The 20,935-nt window shown below is 38.5% G+C and overlaps 1 protein-coding gene across 1 annotated transcript in view; it reads right to left on the minus strand.

Moving 5' to 3' along the window:
• The window catches only part of LOC119421633 (cytohesin-3), a 46,876-nt gene extending 34,685 nt beyond the window's left edge, over positions 1 to 12,191 (minus strand). Inside the window, exon 1 of the mRNA XM_037688982.1 lies at positions 12,076 to 12,191. Within this exon, the coding sequence (XP_037544910.1) occupies positions 12,076 to 12,094 (19 nt within the window). The 5' untranslated portion in view covers positions 12,095 to 12,191. The remainder of the gene's footprint in view (positions 1 to 12,075) is intronic.
• Positions 12,192 to 20,935: the final 8,744 nt, after the last annotated feature.

Here is a 20,935-nt window from a genome sequence, read left to right on the forward strand (position 1 = left end):
CACATACACATACATACATACACATACATACATACATACACACACACACACACACACACACATACATACATACATACATGTGAGTAATCAGTCATGTTGTCATGCTCACAACATGCACTAGCAGATGGACAGACAGACGGTTTTTCAATTCTTCCTCTTTCGTCTGCGACGGGGGCAAAAAAGGGCTCGTGTTCAAAGCTTGCTCAAGAACTGACGTATAAAAGTCTGCAGTAGTCACTTGTTAGCTCATATCTCAGAGGAAACAGCCACAGCATCCCCTTCATTAAAATTATATTATATTAAAAAAATCTGATGTTACATCAAACAAAACATGTTCTTTTGATTCTTCAAAGTCTTGAGAGAACCCTTGAAGCAAGACAGTCTCATCACAGAGCCCACTTATTCATGTACAAGAACTAAATCTGCCAATTTTCACTCTGAAGCACACTCTTCCCTTTGAATTTAAAATAAAAAAACACTTTGATTGGTTTGTTTTTAGGTCGCAATATCTAAGAATTCAAACGCAGTATAGAAGTCAGTCATATGTTCTGTTTTACCAAATAGAGAGAAAACTTAAAGGTGATAACAACTTTCTGTTTCATCAAGCTCATGCAACAACAGTGCAGCTGCTTTAGTGATCATTTTAAATGAAGCTGTAATTTTTGTTTTCTGCTTTTTTTTTACTGCATCTAAAGCCCCTTATATTCTCAACTCTGTCTAGACAAGAACTTTCCAAACTGAGCGCAAGTTTGACTGTTAATAAAATCAACTTCCTATTGAAGAAGGACCAATTTGGGCAGCAAAACTAAGCACTGGAGGATGCTCTATTTGTTAGATGTACAGTTAGATTTGCTTAGTTGTAATCCAATATTACTCTGAGTACACAGTTTTGTTCCACCTTATGTATCACATGTGATGCAAATGACAATAAAGAAACTTGAACTTGAACTTGAACTATGGCCCTACCCCATCAGTACTCTTCATGCAATGTCGTCATTGAGTTCCTTCCGGACTGATTAAAAAATGTCAAGATTTCTGGGTAAAGTAGATGGACACAAATTTCCAGGCAGTTACATGAGTTGTTCAGTTGGTCCCAAATTTTATTTAGGAATCACCAAAACATTCTGTTGCATCCATGTGCAACTGATTATTCTGGAGTAAACTTGATTCAAGATGGCCACCAGAGCCAACTAACCTTAAATGGTTGTAACTCAGTCAACTTTACAGATATAAAGCTTATGTTTTAAGAGGTAGCGTGACATGCTTTCTTTCCAAGAACGTTTGGCCTTTTTATTCTTAGGGAATGGGTCCAAAATGTTAGAAACTGTCACAGTCCAAACAGAACTTTGCCAACAATGGCTAAACCCCTCACTGAACCTCCAACTGTCTAATCAGCCAAAGCTCAGCAAATTTAACTTGGCACAGCAGGACTATTTGTAAGATGAGAAGATGTTTCCTTTTCTGGGAAAATCTACTACATGTATTTCTCTGATAGATGTCTGTTTAATAACAGTAGTGTCCATCGTCTGCTTTACATCTAAGTTTTAGATAGTTATTGTGACTTTTCTCCTCATTTTGGTAGGAAGGTTTATCACGTACAATTAATATGTATCTTTAACATAAACAAAACTGAATAAAAATAATTGTGACTATAAATACAAATAAGCTGGGGATATTTGCAACCCATATTTAACTATGATTTTGAAAAATTTGTATATTATCAAATTGCATTTATAACTATATTACTTGCGTATAGGATCTCATTGCCAAGTTTAATTTGGCTGTCTGTCTATTAGTAAAATTTCTCATGAACCAAAGGACAGATTTAAATAAAAACCTCTAAAAGTAATCATTAGATACAATATATCTTTGCAAAAGATCAAATTTAGGAGCCAACCAGACTCAACATGGCTGACACAGCTAAACAGTCTAAAACACAAAATGGCAAAAACTGTCAATTTAACAGATACTGAACTACTGAAAAATGTTGGCTTTTATACCTGGATTATTGAGCATGGACTTTGTTATAACGAACTACAGTTTGGTGTGGTGCTAGCTGTGAGACTTGCCCAACAGTTTCTCTGAATGCTGCATGTGATGTTCATTTAAATATCTCCACAGTGCTGGAGCAATCAACGAAAAGCCAGCAAGTCAGTGGTGCCCAATACTGGTCCTTGAGGGCCACCATCTTGCATGTTTTAGAGATATCTATGCCTCAACACAACAGATGTAAATGAATAAGTGATTAACATATAGTAATATGCTAAACATGTAACACTACCATTTAATCAGGTGTACTGGAGCAGGGAAACTGCTCAAATATGCAGGACATCAGCCATTGAGCCCTAGGATTACCAGTATAACCATCAGGCTAACCAGATAAAAGCAAAGCATTTTTTAACACACCACTCATCGGGCTGTAATTTACTAGAAACAAAAGCACACAAAGTCTATAATGTGTTTTTAATCAAAAACAATGATTGTAATAATAATAATAATAATAATTTATTCAATTTTACAATCTCAAAGTGCTACAATATAAAACAGATAGAGAGAATAAAACATTGACTAAAACATTGAAAAACTAAAAACAGCAGGATTGAAAATACATTTAAACACTATAAAATCTTTCAAATAAGAAAGTCTTCAGTCCTTTCTTAAAGCTTTCTGTAGTCTGGGGTATCCTTAGATGGTCGGGGAGGGTGCTCCACAGACGACGAGCAACAGAGCAGAAGGCCCTGTCACCCATGGTGTGTATTGTAGATGATAAAACAGTTGACTTGAGCTTGTTTTGTTTCCAGCTTCAGTTAAAATCAAAGCATGACTGTGTTATTTGAAAGAAAGAAAGAATATATATATATATATATATATATATATATATATATATGACTGACAGAAGATGAAGATACCATTTTCTTGGAAAATAATCTACACACTAAATACAAAGTTCTCTGCAAAGAAGTCCTCTTTCTTGTAGATTTAAGAAATAAATTACAAAGCCTGCTTTATGAGGGGTTTTGAGAAGGCAAACAGAACATTTGTGACCAAGATTACTTGGAAGACAGCACTGTGATCTGTTTATTGTGAGTTTGGGCCCAAAATCTGGGGAATATTCTCCATGCAAGGAAGAAAAAGTCAGGAAGAGAGAAAGATGCTCCAGCTGCCAAGCAGACCTCCGTCCACTTTTACTGTTACCAGACAGCAAGAGGAGGAGGATGAGGAGGAGGTGGAACAAAGGAAAGAAAATAGAGTTGATAACGGAGTTAAAACCTCTGAAAAACATTCTTTCAACACAAAATATGTAGGCGGCTCAAATCGCTCTTCTTCAGGTTCAGGGTGAAGAGATTTGACAGATTATTAGCTTCTGCAAACGCGAGGCCTTTATTTGAACTCTTCACTTGAATTTTACTTACGCAAATCATAAACTCCTTTAAGACTGAGTACTGATAAAATAAATTTAAATATCCTGATTGTGGGATCGTCTGAACAAGAAATGAAAACTTAAGTATGAAAGTCAAACAAGAAAAGTGTGTGAACAGCAAGTGAGATGGTTCAGTTTATTTAGAAGACATCAATCCCTTTCAGTCAGCTTTATTAGAAATAAGTGAGGCAGGCATGCTTTAAATCACACCTACAGTCCATTTAGAATCTCATGCAAGGACGACACAAACTCCACCGAGAGGAAAGGTCACAAACAAGATCAGAACCAAGAACCTGTCCTTTACATTGAGGCCACGCCACTAACTGAACGGTAACCTCCTGCAGTGTTGCTCCATTTCCTCTGTGCAAACTTTGAAATGTTTTGTAACTTTGCTACATTATCACTAATATCTTTACTGGTGGTGTTCTTTCCTGCACAATTGTGTGTTTGTGTGTGCGTGAGGCAAACAAGTCGTTGAAGAATAAGTTAAAGATTTGAAATCTGAAAGGCATTACAGTCGTCCCTCGCTATATCACAGTTCACTTTTTGCGGCTTAGCTGTATCGCGGGTTTTTTTAAACACGTTTTTTTATATTATGTGTTCTGTACATTCATTTCATCGTCATCATCTTCATCGCCAAAGGGTTTAAGAGCATATGAAGTGTTTATAAGAGAGTGGGAAAGGTTTATAAAGCCGTAATATATATATAAATAATAAAATTAATGTAACGCCATTACTTTGCAGATTGTCACCTACTGCGTGGTCTCTGGAAAGTAACCCAAGGGATAGGTGAGGGATCACTGTAAAATCTTCTTAAGCAATGGGCAAAATGTGCACAAGTGGACTTAATTTTATAATAACGGTAAACAAGTGTAATTATAGATCAAACAGAATCAACAAAACTTAGTTGAATCACTCGTTCAAATGGCTCAAATTCTCCACAGCTAAGACTCAGGGGATAAAATGCAGTTCTTAAAGCATTATGGATCATTTGACACAGTTTTAATGGAAAATTATTTCATGTCATTTAGATCTTTTGTGTAAATCAATAGTACATCAACTGTTCTTGGACTCTACTTTGTTTTGTTCAGATCAAACTTTTATGTTATATAACTCGATGTATTTATAATTCATCATCCCACAGATGCCTCTTTGAAGTTTTTTTTTTTTTTGTGATGGATAAAAATTTACAGAAACCTCAATTTCAGGTTTTTTGTTGTCTTTTGTTTTAAGGAAAAAGAGTTTAAGGAATCTATCCAGCTTTGAACCAATGAACTGTCTACTACATGTAAGTCCTCAGTAGAAAAACTCACAAAACAGACAAATTGCTAAAAGAACTGTGTATATTGCAAGACAATCACTGAGTGTAAAGAAGATTGGGGATTATCAACCACTTTAAAATAGGCCGACGGGTTTTCCATAGACAACCTAAGAATTAAACTCTTTATATAATCTCCTGCATTCAAAGTTTTCAGATAATAAGGCTCATATACAGCAATAAAGAGGAAACTGATGTGAAAAAGATATGAAAATGAAGGCGCACAGGGTTTGGCTGTACACAAGATCGCAAACACGTACTTCCTCCTCAAGTGCAAAAGAAAAAAAAAAACTTTTACAATATATTTTTGAATATCAGCTGTTCTCATCTAAGCCAAGGCCAGCACATTTATTTCCTCTTCCCTACGAGGGCTGGAAATACGCTGTCCTTCTGTGAAACTCAACACATCCATGGCCTCTTGACAGCTCGCAGGCATGACAACAACAAATCTCCTGAGAGTTTCAGCGAAGTGAAAACTGTTGATGTTTACAGAATTTGCCCTAAAGAGACACAATAATTACTTATTATTGCTCAGGTTTGTGTATGATCCGTGTCGATTCATCAGGGGACTAATGATGAAACGGCTGCATCATGTTTCTAAAATACCAAGACGCTAACGTCACTGATGACATAAATTCAGGTGTCAAAGACACATGCATGAAAAAATCCTGCGTTCAGGACCTACAGCAAGAATAAAGCCACTCTCTGGTGGTGTGTGTGTATTTATAAAAATGGCTCATCAATCACATCTGATCATGTTGGAGTTCTGACACAAATGTGTGATGAGTTCATGTGCTGTGAATGTGGTTAGGTAGAGAATGTGTGTGTGTGTGTGTGTGTGTGTGTGGGTGGGTGAGTGGGTGGGGGGTTGGGGGTGTGTATTCTTGTGTTCCACGAGCTGAGCTGCCATTAATCTGGTGGAAACAAGCGGCCTTTTAGGATTCTGTAACCCTCTCACCTCGACCTGCTCTCTCATGGCCATTTATTAAAAACTTTACGATCCGTACCGCAGCAACAATGTCCAGCCCGTTTTTCAAAACAATGTAAGAATTTAAAGGTCAGGGCAAAGGGAAGGAGCTTTAAAATGAGGAGCAAGGAGCAGAAAATCCCAGTGACACAACAAACGATAGATCACAGACTGAAAACATCTGGAAGGCACTTCTCCTTTGGCCACTACTCCCCCCCCCCCCCTGGATAAAAATGTGTTTTCTGAATATATTTGTGAGTATGTGTGAGTGTGAAACTGACTCCAATCCTCTGACCTAAAATTCACTCACAGTCATCTTTATCCTTCTGCACTTGAGCTCCCACATTTACGCATGATAATCCTCTAAGTGAAAATGTATGCACACAATATATAAAGAGATGCAAACACGTGATCACAGTCGTGTGCATTTATGCATGCGTTTGTGCCTTCATGAATAATTAGAGGTATCCACAGCTGGGATGAGCCTTGTACCACTAACCTACTTTAAGGATCTGACTGATAAGACTGCAGCCATCAGTCTCTCTCTCTCTGCATCTGTTTCACTTCTTCATTCCCTGCCTAAACACACTCAGAATAATTTAAAGAGACAAAACACACCATTGCACACACACACACACTGACAGTTTGTATAGCAGCTTTTCTCTGTAACAAACCGAGCACAGCTGATTTCCCTAAAAATCGCAGAGCCGTTGATGGTCAATGTAAGCAAAGACAAAAACAACCTCAGCTCTTTTCACAGCATCGGCAAGGCAATTTAGACTCGTCTTCTTTCACTTGAAAAGATGAAAGAAATCAGAATGATGCACCTGCAGCTCAAGGTGAGTGTGGGTCGGAGAGGAAGAGACGCAGATTTTACAAGTTAGAGTAAAAACCGATGATGATCTACTGTAATTTATTCACACGTCAAGCTCCTGAAGAAGTCCCTGAATGTTTCAAATGCCTTCTTGAAAGCTAGAGGTGGCATGAGAGATTTAGCTTCCAGACCCAGGGGGAAGACCAGAGGGATGTGACAGTCTGGAGGTCCTGCCAGGAGCTCACTAAACACAAACTCAGGGTCCAAGAGTTGACTGGACAACAGATATTAATTAAAAGGTGCAGAGGAGTTTTTTTTTTTTTAAGTGCAAGCTGATGCAACTACTGCAGTTTGGTTGCTGAACGTGTATCGTTCCATTTATCAGTGATGGAAAAAGTTTTATTCCCTTCGTATGAAATTCGAGTCCTAAAACTCACTTGTCTGAATACGTTAGACTCAATGTCGGCTTGATGATGCATTTTTAGAGTGAGAAGCCGCGTATCCACAGACGGTCTTGGGGGAATACACCTTTTTCCTGCATGTTTTAATGATTTTCCAATACTTACATAACTGTTCCTGCGCTTCCTTTTCCTGTCCACGCTGGTGAGCTTTCTCTTCCCTTTCCAACAGACTTGGACTTTGAGCACATTTACACACAAACACGTATTAACGGAGCCCAGAATCAATCCTAAAACCTGCCAAATTCCAAAGAAGCGAAACATTTGTCATCTGAAATTTACTTCAGAGAGTCTGATTTCTGAAAGTTGAATCTCCCCTCTGTGAGTCTTATGGTTGTTTTAAAGTTATAAAGACAGTCTGTGACTGTGTTGAGCTGTGGATTCTTACCAGTACTTGCTCTGAGCGGTGGAGGAAATCAATATTTCGGTGAAATCCCCCAAAGCTATTTTTCCATCCATTGCACACAAACTGTAAATGCTGCCATAAGTTACATATAAAAAGTGGTTTAAAAATCCTTTCAAGGTAGATCTGAGGATTTACACGTGAAATGTTTACCTGGCTTCATGTTTTTGTTGCAGTAGCTCACAGATGAATACTAAATCCAGAAATTTCATTTCCATATGGGCTGGTCTGGCTTAAAGTCTGCCGAGTCCCATTTAGGCCAATGAGAGAACGTCATGGTCTATTATACCGCGCTATCAGATATCAGGAAAGTTAAACTCAACAAGGGCCTTCTGTGTTCATTGACCTTTTGATAAAAAAATGAAACACACTCAGTTAAGAGCTCACAGTAATGTGGAGCCTCGCTAAGAAGCCAGGAGTCTTTTCCAACTGTGTGCTGATTTTTGAAGCAGCCAGTGAGCCATGTGAGCCTGACTGCTCGGCCATCGGTAGAAAAGAGGAGTGGGAGTGAACAGTCAAAACAAACACCGTTTAACAGAAGTGAGTCACACTGGTGGGAGTGGAAAAAGGCAAGACGAAAACGGATGCTTTCGTTAAACACACTAAAGCAAATCAGGTCTCTCTTGTAAATGAGTCCTCGAGGCTCAATGGGATTTACCTGTCTAAATAAAAGTTGATTGATGAAGCAAATAGAAAATATATTCATGTTGTATCGGAGAAATTGGACTTTTGGAAATTACAAGTGCAAGAATGGAAGACTTTTAACAAATTTATGTTTTTAATCTCTAAATATGAAGCTTTAAGATGTGGGTGGTGAAAGTAAAGTTGTAATAATTTGCAAGTCATGTATAACTTTATGACTTGTTTGAAATAACTTTTAATACCTGTTGCTGAATGTGGACAGTGATGGGGACTGAAAACCTCGTTTCTGTCAGGGTCCGACATGTTTTGAGCTTTAGGTCTCCCCTGCATGCTCCCTCGGGTTTTTCACTGTCACACAGAGCCTTTCTGTTTGAGTGATGGAGGGTCCTCAGGATCCTAAACATCCGGGACAGAACAGTTTCCTCCAAAGTGCTCCAGAACTCTGTGAGACAGGTGACCCTTCTCAAGACGGTTCAGGTACGGATGAGAAAGAATCACACTGCTGCAGGATCGTTTGTTCCTGTGATGGATTAAGGATGTCCCTCTGAGGGGGACAGCTGCTGTGAAATCAACTCCAGTGATCTGAAATCCTGCAGGATGTTGTCCCACCGGCTCAAAGATCTCTACACCCAGCTCGTTAGTTTCAGAGTGCCACAATCCCATAGACCAAACACACTGAAGCACACGTTCTAATCTGTCAAGCTTAAATGGCTCATTTTCAGTGTGTAAATAGAGCAGCCTGTAGTCAAAATTATTAACCATCACAAGGTTTGCTCTGAGGCCAGAGTCTATCATAAATGTCTTGATTCATACCATACAGACATCATTCATAAAGCTTCCTCTGCTCTGCTCAACAAGTGAAAATAAAGCAGACACTGAAACAGCGGAGGAGGTCTGATGGCTCATCACAGTTGATCAAGCAGAACAAGAATGTGTTACAGTAAACTACAATCTGTCAGACGGGCTTCTCTTCAACAAAGCTTTGGCTGCTATTGTTGGCCCACTGAACGTTCAGAAAATGTTGTGGCATAAGGCATTTTACTGCTGAATGTCACGTGGATTACTACAAACCCACTATATAGCCAGTTCTGCACAGAGAACAGTAAATTAGCAAGACTACAGGAAAACTGCAGCAGATCCACTGGAATGAACAGAGGACAGCAAAATGGAAAGAAATGCAGAGGTAACATTTCCAGCAGGTCTAAATGAAACCAAAAAAAAAATTTTAGTCATAGGAGACTTGGAAACTTTGAGGATCGAACCACGTTTGTTTAGAGACTGACCTACTCTACTTTTTGACCCAAAGAACATAAAATGCAGATGAGACGGGAACATCAGCAGTTTCTGCAAATAGTTAACCTGAAAATAAGGAGCTGTGGCAGCACTAGATGAAAAGTTGAGAGATTAATAAAGTGATTTTAATTATATATTGAGAGACAGACAGACAGACAGAGAGACAGACAAAGAGAGAGACATACAGACAGAGAGAGACAGATAGAAAGACAGACAGACAGACAGACAGACAGACAGACAGACAGAAAGAGACATACAGACAGAGAGAGACAGAAAGACAGACAGACAGAGACAGACAAAGAGAGAGACATACAGACAGAGAGAGAGAGACAGAAAGACAGACAGACGGAGACAGACTGAGACAGACAGACAGAGAGAGTGAGAGAGAGTAACAGACAGACAGACAGAGAGACATACAGTCAGAGAGAAGGACAGACAGACAGACAGACAGGCTGAGACACAGAGAGAGAGAGAATCCATCCATCATCTTTTACCAATCCACAATATAAAAATATGAACTGTCAATGTGCTTCACAGGATCAACACTTGTTAGAAATAAATAAAAAAAGTTTTATTCATCTCTGTAAAGTGGAACAAAAGTCATTCCTGCCACAATACTTACTTGGCTTCAACATAAGATATTAGTTTTACAACCATTCACTATCAGGCAGAAAAAAAGGGGGGGGGGGTATGTATCCCTGCTGAAACCAGGTCTGATCGATGGGTCATGGATGGATATTATTGTCACAGAGATCAATCAACCTTTATTTATACAGGTAAATCCCATTGAGCCTCGAGGACTCATTTACAAGAGAGACCTGATTTCAACAAAGAAAGATGACAACAATGGACAACAGCAACAACAAATGAAGAGATGAAGGCTGTAATCCACTGAAGAACTGATAAGGTAAGAATATCTAGTTCATTCCCTTCTCCCCATCACTGACTTTGATTGACAGGTGTGTGTGTGTGGGGGGGGGGGTCACGCTTGTGAAATTTTTCATCTTCTTCCAGTCATTTCATCCAGTTTTCTATACACAACTCACAACCTCATTCCCGTTCAAAAACGTCTCACAACTATTTCACTCTGTACAGTCACACATGTTTCCAGCCTCACACTTTTCTCCCTGGGACAGTCAACACCTCATTGTGGCTGCCACTTTTCAGTCCTCCCTCCCTCTCTGATTGTGGCCTTGTGCAGTAAGTGTGTGTCACCACATGAGCGATGACAGTCAGGTATCAAACCTCGTCAACCAAGCTGCCACCCACGCGCAGCATCATCCCGAGCAGATTCAAGCATGTAATCCCAGCAAGCACCGCCACCCCCCACCTATCCTGCTCCGCACCCCGCAGCATCCTACTCTGCTGTCGGATCTTGTGTAGGCGTGTGTGATGCTAACTTGCTCAAATTATAAGAATATTGTGATTTAAGAGGAAAATCAGGCACACACACACAAAAAGTGAAAACTGACGCTTTAATTTCCTGCAGCGTTCAGGACATTATTTATTCCAGCTGAGAGGAGAGTCTGTGGTTAAAACTGCATCAACTCTCTTATCATTCTAGGTCATTAATATCCATCCATCCGTACGGACATCTTCACAGCAAAAAGCACCAGAAGGAGAAATGATGTCATTTGTGTGTCAGTGTGTTATCCTGCAGGGATGTGAGTGTGCTTATATGCTCCTGGCTGTTGTCAGCTTTTCCTGCTCACCATCACGACAGCATATGTGCGGGCTAAACGCTGATGACGTGGGCCACCAAGGGACAGCAGAACCACAGCTTCGTGTCAAACCGGCCAGTAATTATTAGTCTTGTTCCCACTGGAGTGAACAAGTAGAAAAGACAACCATACTGAGGGAGATCACTGCAGAGTGTCTCTTCACCTGCAGGGTCAGAGCTAAACTAAACAATGGTGCAGTTTACTATGATCAACTAAGAGTGGGGCCAAATGCACAAAAGGTTTCATGGACCAGAACCGTAGAATCAAAGTTTATGCAAAATCTGCAAATAGGGGAGCCATTTTCCATCAAAGATGCAAGACACTTTACAGCTGCAGTATAAATATTTGGTGGTATAGTTGCACTGCATCCTGTTTAGTTGGAAGAAACAAGGTTTGCATATATCAGTGTTCATTTTGTAAACAGGCTCTATCAGAGTTTGGAAACTCCTGAGTGAACGTGTTGCTCTCTGAATCGATGCAGCCCACACAGCATCTTATGCCCTGCCGGCCCATTCTTAAAAACAAATGGAGCTTTTGCCAAAAGTCAGTACATTAATCTGTCTTTCATGGCTATACGCTTTGGTGAGCATGCATGGGACACTCTGTGGGGCCACAGTGACAGCAGCACAGCTGACAAAGGCTTGGATAAACACAGGTCCACTGAATGCAACACTAACTGCCTGTGGGACAATGACAGGGACGCTTTTGTCAATCATCCACACTTATCCACTCACACCTGATAACATGCTAAAGGCTGAATCATCACCTCGCAGTCTGGGTCAACCTTTCAATCCTAAATAAACACATCAGGCTCATCAGATTGGACTGAACTTGAAACCAGTAAAGCAACCCAGGAGCCAGTGGGTGGGGGGATTCCATGTAGGATGTCAGTCCAGGAAAATACCGTTTGTGTTGCATGTGATCCATCTATAGGTATTATTATTATTATTATTATTACCCAGGTGCAGACGCTTTCTGACAGTTACACGTGCATATAAATAACCATTATACATCGACTGAATAAATCATATTTACTACCTTGGTTGTCTTCGTTCATGTCTGCAGCCAGCAAATCTCCCCGGTTCCAAAAACTTCCTTTGCGTCTAATTTACTCAAAATGCACGCCCTGGTCTCCAGGACGCATTGGGTATTATTGCTATAATTATTATTATACTGGTGGGAGGTTCACGGGCAGCAGCGTCTCCCTTTAGGGGAATAATGTGGCCATTTAAACCGCCTCACTTCTTCTACTCCTTCCGGCTCGTTTCTGTTGGTCCGTCACTGAGAGCTGGGTCTGCAGCAGCAGGTTGGCTTTAAGCTCACACTGACCGAGCCTGCTGTCGTTATCCCTCCAAATACGCCTTCACTCCACTCATATCAGGAGAGCCGCGCGCGCTGCTGCGTCAAGCACCGCGACGCGGAGCGTGAACAATACCGGAAGTACAATTTTACTAAAAACAAAAGAGAAAGTACGGTGTTCACACGAGATATCATCTACAATGGGCCTTTTTAAATTTGTAACAGATTTTTTTTTCAATTTTTTTTAATTATAACTGTGAAATAACATTTTGGTTTACCCACGCGTGGCCGCATTTCAACTATGCGCTGCTTTTATTTTGAAATTCTAAACAGGAAGTTGTTTTCATAAACGTGACCTTAACGTAAAGATTATTAAATCCTGATTCCAGCTCGTGCTGAGCGTCAGCGTTGATCAGCTTCACGTGACCCCAGGCAGCAGGAGAAATTTAAGATGAATATAACTATGATTTTATTTATATTCAATTAGTTTATTATTTCGTATTCACTTATATCTAAGCTCATTTTCATCACAGGGATAAGAGAAAATAATCCTCTAAATTAAAATTAGGAGAGTCTCATTTAAAACTGTATCTCATATTTATGAGAATGAAATAATGAATTAGCATTTCATAATAATAATATATCTTTGTTATACCTTCCTCATAACTATGACTTTATACATCATGAGATAGTAACTTGCAAACATGAGATAGTTATAAAAAACAATATTTCCTGCATGCATTAAATATATACGCTTATAAACTAATTTATAAATGTTAAAGTTCGCATGTAGTCAACCATTTGTTTTGTCGTTGTCTTGTACCTTGAACTTAATGCTTTTGACAATATTACTTTTTAAAATTCTAACATTCTTGTTCAAATTATTCAACTTGTAACTTTCTACAGCCTGTTTAACATTGTGCAGGAGCTTTGTTCTTCCACAATGGATTTGTTTATCCTTTTTGATTTACCAGTTTCAATCAAATAAATGTAATTTGTTGATGCTTAATAGTTAAAATGATGATTTAATAAAATATAGTGTATCAAAATATATGTACAACGTTTTACCACAACTGATGTGTTATTTTGTTAGAATCATTTTTCTGTAAGGAGTATTTCACGAGTTCATTTAAAATGTTCTGCATGATCTCCACTAATTTGAATCTGATGTGTTATTCATGGGAACACTTGTAATTATTTGTTGTGTCAAATTTAACAGGTGATATGTGATATGACCAACAGGGGATTGGCCATTCTTTATCTGTAATGTAAATAAAATGGCATTATGAAACATCTATTTGATCCATCATACTAAACATAAACCGTCCCTCGAGATACGTCAAAAATCTCATGTCTTCATCGCACAATACAGATGTTTTCAGACTGCTATATGCAGATGCACAGAAAAGTTTCCATAAATGATTTCTAAAATTAATTTAAGTTAGCCACACAGCTGCAGAAACGGCTGTAGGCCAGCATGTTGTGTGTCTGTGTGCAGAAACCAAAGTAGGTCACAATTTAACGTCTAAAAAGAATAAGTTCAGTTTAGATTCAAGGCTGAATCCTGCACTCGTAGATATTTGCAGACTTTGTTTCTACAACACACGTGGTTTCAATTACAACATTCCTTCTTCTACAATGAAGGTGATGGTGTGTGTGTGTGTGTGGGGGGGGGGGGGGTCTCACTTCCTGTGTGAGCATTACTCCAGTGGTCAAGCATGAACAGATGTTTTAATGTACTAAATAGTTTATTCGTAGGTGTCACTTTGAGAAAAAAATGTTTCGTTTTCAGTCTAAACAAAATGACATCATGCAGCCGTAATAAACGCGCTTCTTCTGACACCATTTCTTCTGTCAGGGGGGTTAATTTATTTTATTTTTTATGTGGATTCATAGTGGCTGCTGCATTCTTCTTCACTTTTAGTAAAATATTTCTTTAAATAAGTGATGATAAGGAGGCCTCACTAAAAGAAGGTCAAATTAAATATTTTATGCAAATTGACATCGTCAGGAACAAATTCTTACCCAGTCCAACAAATTTCTTAAATCCAGCTCGTCCCAGTCTGGTGCAGTGAAAACACAATGAAATGATTGGTGCTGAAGAAGCATTAAAGCTGCATGTGTTTGCTCTGTGCTCAGACGAGAAGTCTCTTGAGAAGGAAAACGCACACGTTTTAAAATAACTTAAATTCCTTGGTATGTTTGCCCCAATACTGTTTAAAAAAAAATCTGTTTTAATGCTGGATTTTAAGTTTTGTGAAAACAGAGCAAACCGGAAAGTGTGTGCAGAGAGGGGACCTCTGAGTTCAGCTCGCTTCAGTTTGGGGTTTAAAGGCTCCACTTTCACTTCTAAATGAGATTTCCTCTGATGAGGACTGATGCAAAACAGCCAGCGCACGCAAGAAGCTGCAATTTGAATAAACCAAGCTGCAACTGCCAAACAGGTCAGTGTTAGCAGTCGCCTGGAAAAGAAAACCATAAAGAACAGATTTGCTGTCCATTCAGCGCAGGACCTGCTGTTGAGCAGAACCTCTCCAATGGAAGACCCAACAGAACTTTCATAATTATGAATCTGCACCACACAGCCATGCAGACTCAATCGGTGCATTATTCACTGCTTGTGTCAAACTACAAAACAGAAGCTGTAAAAGTGGCCCCCCAACAAAGACGTGAGTGGCTTGAAATGAGCGTGTGGGGTGGCTGTTTGTGCTGCAGAGGGAGGTTCCCCCAGGGAGGTGCACGTCTGGCAGATTAGGCCAGGCATCGTGAAAAACGACTGCGATACTCCTGACCGATTTCACATGACCTCATTGAAACCCCTTCATATGTCCCAGTCGCCACGGCGATGCCCACAGGCCCAATGCCTCCTTCTTATGTGATTACCCCCCACCCCCAACATCCCTGGCCTCTGTTTGGACATCTTTCTTCACATTAAAACTTCCCCCCCGGTTGTTAAAATGTTGATTCAGCATTCACACCATTGTTTTCCTGTTAGTGTATTTTTCTGAATGTTTTTGACACCAGACTACTTTTGCACACTTTGTGCTGTTTTATCCATTTATGTTCCAAACATTCAGTTCATTCTGGACATGTTCGTAACTTTTGTACTTCTCAAAACATTTCACTTAACTCACAAAAATTGTTGCCATAAAAATAACATTTAGTTTGCTTTAATTACTTCAAAAAGTGCATCACCCTCTGCACACCAGGAGCCTCTGCTCCTTCCCAAGTGCAGGACCAAGAGACTGACAAACTCCTTTGTCCCTCAAACCATCAGACTGTACCACTCCTCCCTGGGGGGAGGAGGAGTAACAGGAGGTCAGAGGATGGAAGGAGCAGCAGCCACCACCACCTTAAAACAGCCAGCAGCTGGTTATATTGAATTATTCCATGTTAAATCTGTGTGTATTAGTGTATATTTTTTATTTTACTTTACATTATTTATATCTGCTAATTGTCCCATTTTTTTTTCTACCACCTGGAATTGCTAGGAATAATCCCAAAGATCAATAAAGTTTTATCTAATGTAGTCTGAAAAGGTTCTCTTTGAAATCTGCTTCAACATATTTTTGTCTTCTTATGCAACCTTTAGTTTGTCTTTTGACATAACAGACAGAACCTTTTGTGGCAACAACAAGGATTTTATTTCAACATCAGCAACTCTTCGGTGGGGGGTACCGCAGGGGTCCGTCCTTGATCCTCTTCTCTTTTCTGCCACTACGTGCTATTTTTCATCAACGCAGCATACCTTTTCATTTTTACGCCGATGACTGTCATATTTATTTCCCTCTGAAGTAAACTGGTGCACGTTTTATCCAACCTGTTCTTGACTTTGCCTTGTTGGCATCAGGGACTGGATGGCTTCAAATTTCTTAAGTTTTAATGAGAAGAAGAATTAAGTCATGTTGTTTCCACCTAATGGCACAGTCAAGAACCACTGTATTGACCTTTTCTCTCTAACCCCTTTAGAAAAACAAATAGTCACTAATCTGGGAGTGAAAACGGACCCGTCCATGAAACTAAACATTCATGCAATGATTATTAAATCCTGTTTTTTTTATGTTGTTGTTGAGGCGACTGTCTAAACTGAAGCCCATACTGTCCTAAAGTAATCTTGAGACAGTAATACATATTTAAGTAAGTAAGTAAGTAATACATACTTCATAACATCCAGGCTTGATTACTGCAATTAACTTCTTTTTGGAATCAGTCAAACCATTGCACGTTTACAACTGGTTCAAAATGCTGCAGCCAAATTTTTAACTGGTTCAGGCAAAATAAGAGCACATTACTCCAGTTCTGGCCTCCCTTCACTGGCTCCCGGTTCACTTTTGAATTCATATTAAAATCCTTCTATATGTTTTTACTTTTTTTTTTACTTTTACTTTTAACTAGAATTTGATTTTATTAATCCTTTTGTTATTTTTAGCTGTTAGCAAGCCATTTTCTACTTTGTCTTTATCTTTTGATCCTATTAGCTACACTTTTATTACTTTATTTTTAGCTAGCCTTTTTGCTACTTTTAGCTCCTAACTAGCATTTTGTTATGTTTAGTATAAGTGTTTTGTGAACTATAGCTTTTAGCGAGATGTATTTGACATCAAAATTCAGCAGTCATTTATCATTCACTCATCATTTTTTGACGTGATTTTCTAGTTTGCTTTATTTTTTTTTTATGTCAATTTTTGCTTCTTTTTTTTTTTTTTGCCTGGACGGAAGGATGTGAGTCTTCCTGCTGTGGAAGTTGATCAGGGTTAATTTTTAGCTGCTTGTGAGTGACAAAGGTCGCAGGAAGCAGAGTGGCAGGATTTCCTCCCTCAGTCTCTGCAGATGAAAGTCCATCACGTCTTTCCTGCCTCCGTCTGATTGAAGGGCAACGCTGAGTTGACTTTCTGGGTCCAAGGACACGTATGAGTGGAGGCTTTATTTGGGCCCACAAAGGCAGCAGTGTACGACAGAGGCCTTGAATATAAAGCTGTGAGTGAGTCTCCCACGTCTGAAATATGCTCTTTCTAAACCTGCTGCAGTTACATAACAAACCATTAAAGTTGTTGTTTTAATAGTGTGAATGTTTATGAAGCATTCACACTATTGTGATCCATTTTTCTTACGTATGTTTTTCACCCTGCAGTTTTCAGGTTATTTCAACAGATCATATCAAAACGTTCAGCTCTTTCAGGACAACCCTTCTATGACATTTGGTATTGGTACAACTTAAGCTTTTTGAAATATTTAGCCTTTTCTGACATTTTTTTTTTCTCCTAGAAAATGAACTGAACACATTTTACATCCTTCAGATCTTTAGATCTGTTTACAACAATTTACTGCTCTTTTCACATTTTGTTCTGGTTTAGCTTCTTTCAGCTTCCTTGTGCAAATGAAAACAAAATCTGGTACTTTCTGCTAATTTCAGCTGTTTGTTAACTGTTTTGTGCTCCTTTCAGATTATTTTTGCTAACTACAACATTTTCGTGCTTCTTTTAACTTCTTTCTGCTAATTTCAGCTTTCAGCTTATTTCTGCAAGTTTCAGCTTTTTCTACTATTTCAGCTACCATATAGCTGTTTATGCTAATTTTAGCTTTTTCAGCCAATTCCACATTTTTGGCACTCATTTAAACATTTTTCAGCCTAATTCAACAAAAATGTGTTTTCTCCGCTTCCTTCTGGCAAGTTAAGTTTATTTTTGCCTTTTTAGCTACTTTTCAGCATTTTTGTTGCTGTTGTTGCTAATTTCAGCTTTTTTCAGATAATTTCCACTTTTTGTGCTAATTTCTGCTTCTTTCAGCAAACATGTTCTTTCTACTTTATTCTGCTAATTTATGCTTATTCTATCTTTTCAGCTACGTTTTAGTGACATTTTTAAGATAATATCAGTTGTTTTCGAATTAATTCAAGTTTTACGTGTAATTTCAGCTACTTTCAGTCTAATAAACTTCTTTCTGCTAATTTCAGCTTATGCTCCTTTCAGCTTTTTTTTTTACTACTCGTAGTTTTAGCCTTTTCTGCTATTTCAGCTACTTTTTAGCTGTTTTTTTTTTTTTTTAGCTTTTCCAGCTAATTTTTCTAGTTTCAACTCTTCCTTCTGGGAGTTTAAGCTTCTTTCTGCCTTTTCAGCTATTTTTCAATTTGTTTTTGTTGTTTATTTTCCAGGTTCAGCTTTTTAAACAGATTTCCAAATTTTTATGCTCATTGCTTATTTAAACCTAATTCAGCAAATATTTGTTCTTTCTGCTTTGTTCTGCTAACTTAGTCTTGTTCTTCTATTTTAGCTACATTTCAGCTATTTTTAAGTTGCATTCAGTTGTTTCTCAGTAATGTCTTCAACAATAAGCATTCACATTGTATTTTTGCAGGAGATGCAATTTGTCCAGTTACTCATATAATTCATTTTCAGGTTTTTACATACAGCTCAACATGTTGATGGAGCAATCAGATGTGCGACATACAGGGTCAGACATTTCTAAGGTTAAAGCAGCTTTAGCATCAAGAGAAGATCTGAAACTTTGAATAAAAATGGTTGACAGTGTGAACACACACATATAAACCTGAATCTTGCCTTTTGAAATTAAAAGCACAACATTTTATGCATAAGTAAAATGTCATACTGACACCTCGTAAAATAGCTGCATATATTCTTGTTTTACCCAATTTACATCTGAAAATTCATTACATGACCTGCACATTTCCCTCCGATTCATTTGCTTCTTTTCTTCTTTTCCCTCATTTGATTTAAATGTTCCAGTCAGACTGGAGCTCATTACAACACCTAATACTTTTAACACATTAAATATGCTCCCTCCCCCTAAAACAATCTGTGTTTGATGTGTATCCCATGTAGTAAAGTCCAAGAAATGTGGATTTCCTCTTGCCTGGAAAGTGAAGTCAGCGTGACTCTTTGTTTGCATCCATGAAAGAAACTAAAAGAAAAAAAAGGTTAAAATTATTTTTGAATCTAAAAATAAACCTGGTCCTGATAAACATCCTGACATTTGGTTCATAATGCAACGGTCTGTCTAGACAAAAAGAAACCAGGAATTGTAAACATTCATATTTATTTAAAAATTACTTTTATCTAACCCCATCAGCACATGGGTATTTGAAATGTAACTAGGTTAAGAGCAACTTAAAAGTGACATGAACAGAAAGACAAAATTTAAGAACTTACATGAAAAATAAAACTAAATGTATTTAAAAAGTGGAAGGAGTTGTGCTGTAGGATGAAACGCTGCACTGCAGCTGCCATTTCCATTTGCTATTATCACTCGTTCACAGTCAAATAAAACACGTGAGCCGCTGCAGATCCAGCAGCTACAGCTGTTTATCTTTCTTCCTCTACCACCTTTTCATCTGAGGGCTGAAATCATGTTTGGCAAAAACAGGATAAAAATAAGCCAACTCCTTCTCATCTGTAGATCTCTCTCTTTCTCTTCCAGTGCTTTTTATGACCCCATTAAATATTTCCCCAAACAAATCCCTAAAAAAATACATCCTCTTTTTTCCACAGTGGGTAGGAGGGTTTGCCTGACACGCTGAGAAGCACAGTTGCCTTGGCAACCACTGATGGTTTTATGCCTCTGTGTGGCATCAGAGGGACCGCTTAGAATAAGTTTACTGGGGACATTTTGCACCGATGAGTGTGTCAGCCGTCTGCAAATTGACCTGATTCCCAAGCTTTTAATTAAACAACAACTTTGATTATAAATATCTGATGGTAATAAACACATGTAAACCTATTTGTGAAAAATAAAATATAATAGATGATACATTTAACAGAAATAAAAGACGTTTTTAGCCAAACCTTGAAGATAACCTTATGCAAACTTTTATACCACATTGCAAGATGTCACGCTCATTGCATGTTTTGCGACTGACTCTCAGCTACTACCATGTCAAATTATAGCTCAACATCTGTAAAACTGTTGGGGTTAGAGATACGGTTGTGAAGCCTAATGTCTATTAGCTGTGGCGGCTATCTTTATTTGGACTGACTCCAATATTTAATAATTTGTAAATGCACATATAGTGATTATTTTATAAAAGTTACATTGAAATCCATCTATTATTTCATGGGATATTTTGCTAACAGACAAACAGGGTTGACTTCAACATTTAAGGCCAAAGTTTTAAGCAAAGATCTCGCCCAGTGAGTAACACTTTGTATATGTTGTAAATGACTCTCTGCTGAAAAACCATCAAACTGTAGCTAACGTCTCTAAAACTGGCTAAATTATAACCATTTTTGTATTTTCTAAAGTCAGGTAGCTGTGGCAGCCATCTTGAATCCGGTTCAGCGCAAAGGTTAATCAGTTGTACACTACAAGAAATCAATTTTTTTTGCAAGTTTCTTTAAAATTTGTTGAGATGTTCATGGAATATTTTGCTAACAGACACACAAACACGGGAAAAAACACTAAGACCTGTCACAGAAAGAAAAGAAATTATATAATACAGATTCATTGAGTGGAGTGTTTCATACTTTTCTGTAGCAGCTTGTTTCAGCTCCAACTGAGCTCACAGGTCGTTAAATCTGCTGCCCCCGTGTGGACAATCGTTGTTACTGCACCAACTGTCTACAAGGGAGATGCAGTGTGCTGCCCC

This window comes from Nematolebias whitei, chromosome 15 (genome assembly GCF_014905685.2).
Source record: "Nematolebias whitei isolate Nwh7 chromosome 15, NemWhi1, whole genome shotgun sequence".
NCBI lineage: Eukaryota > Metazoa > Chordata > Actinopteri > Cyprinodontiformes > Rivulidae > Nematolebias > Nematolebias whitei.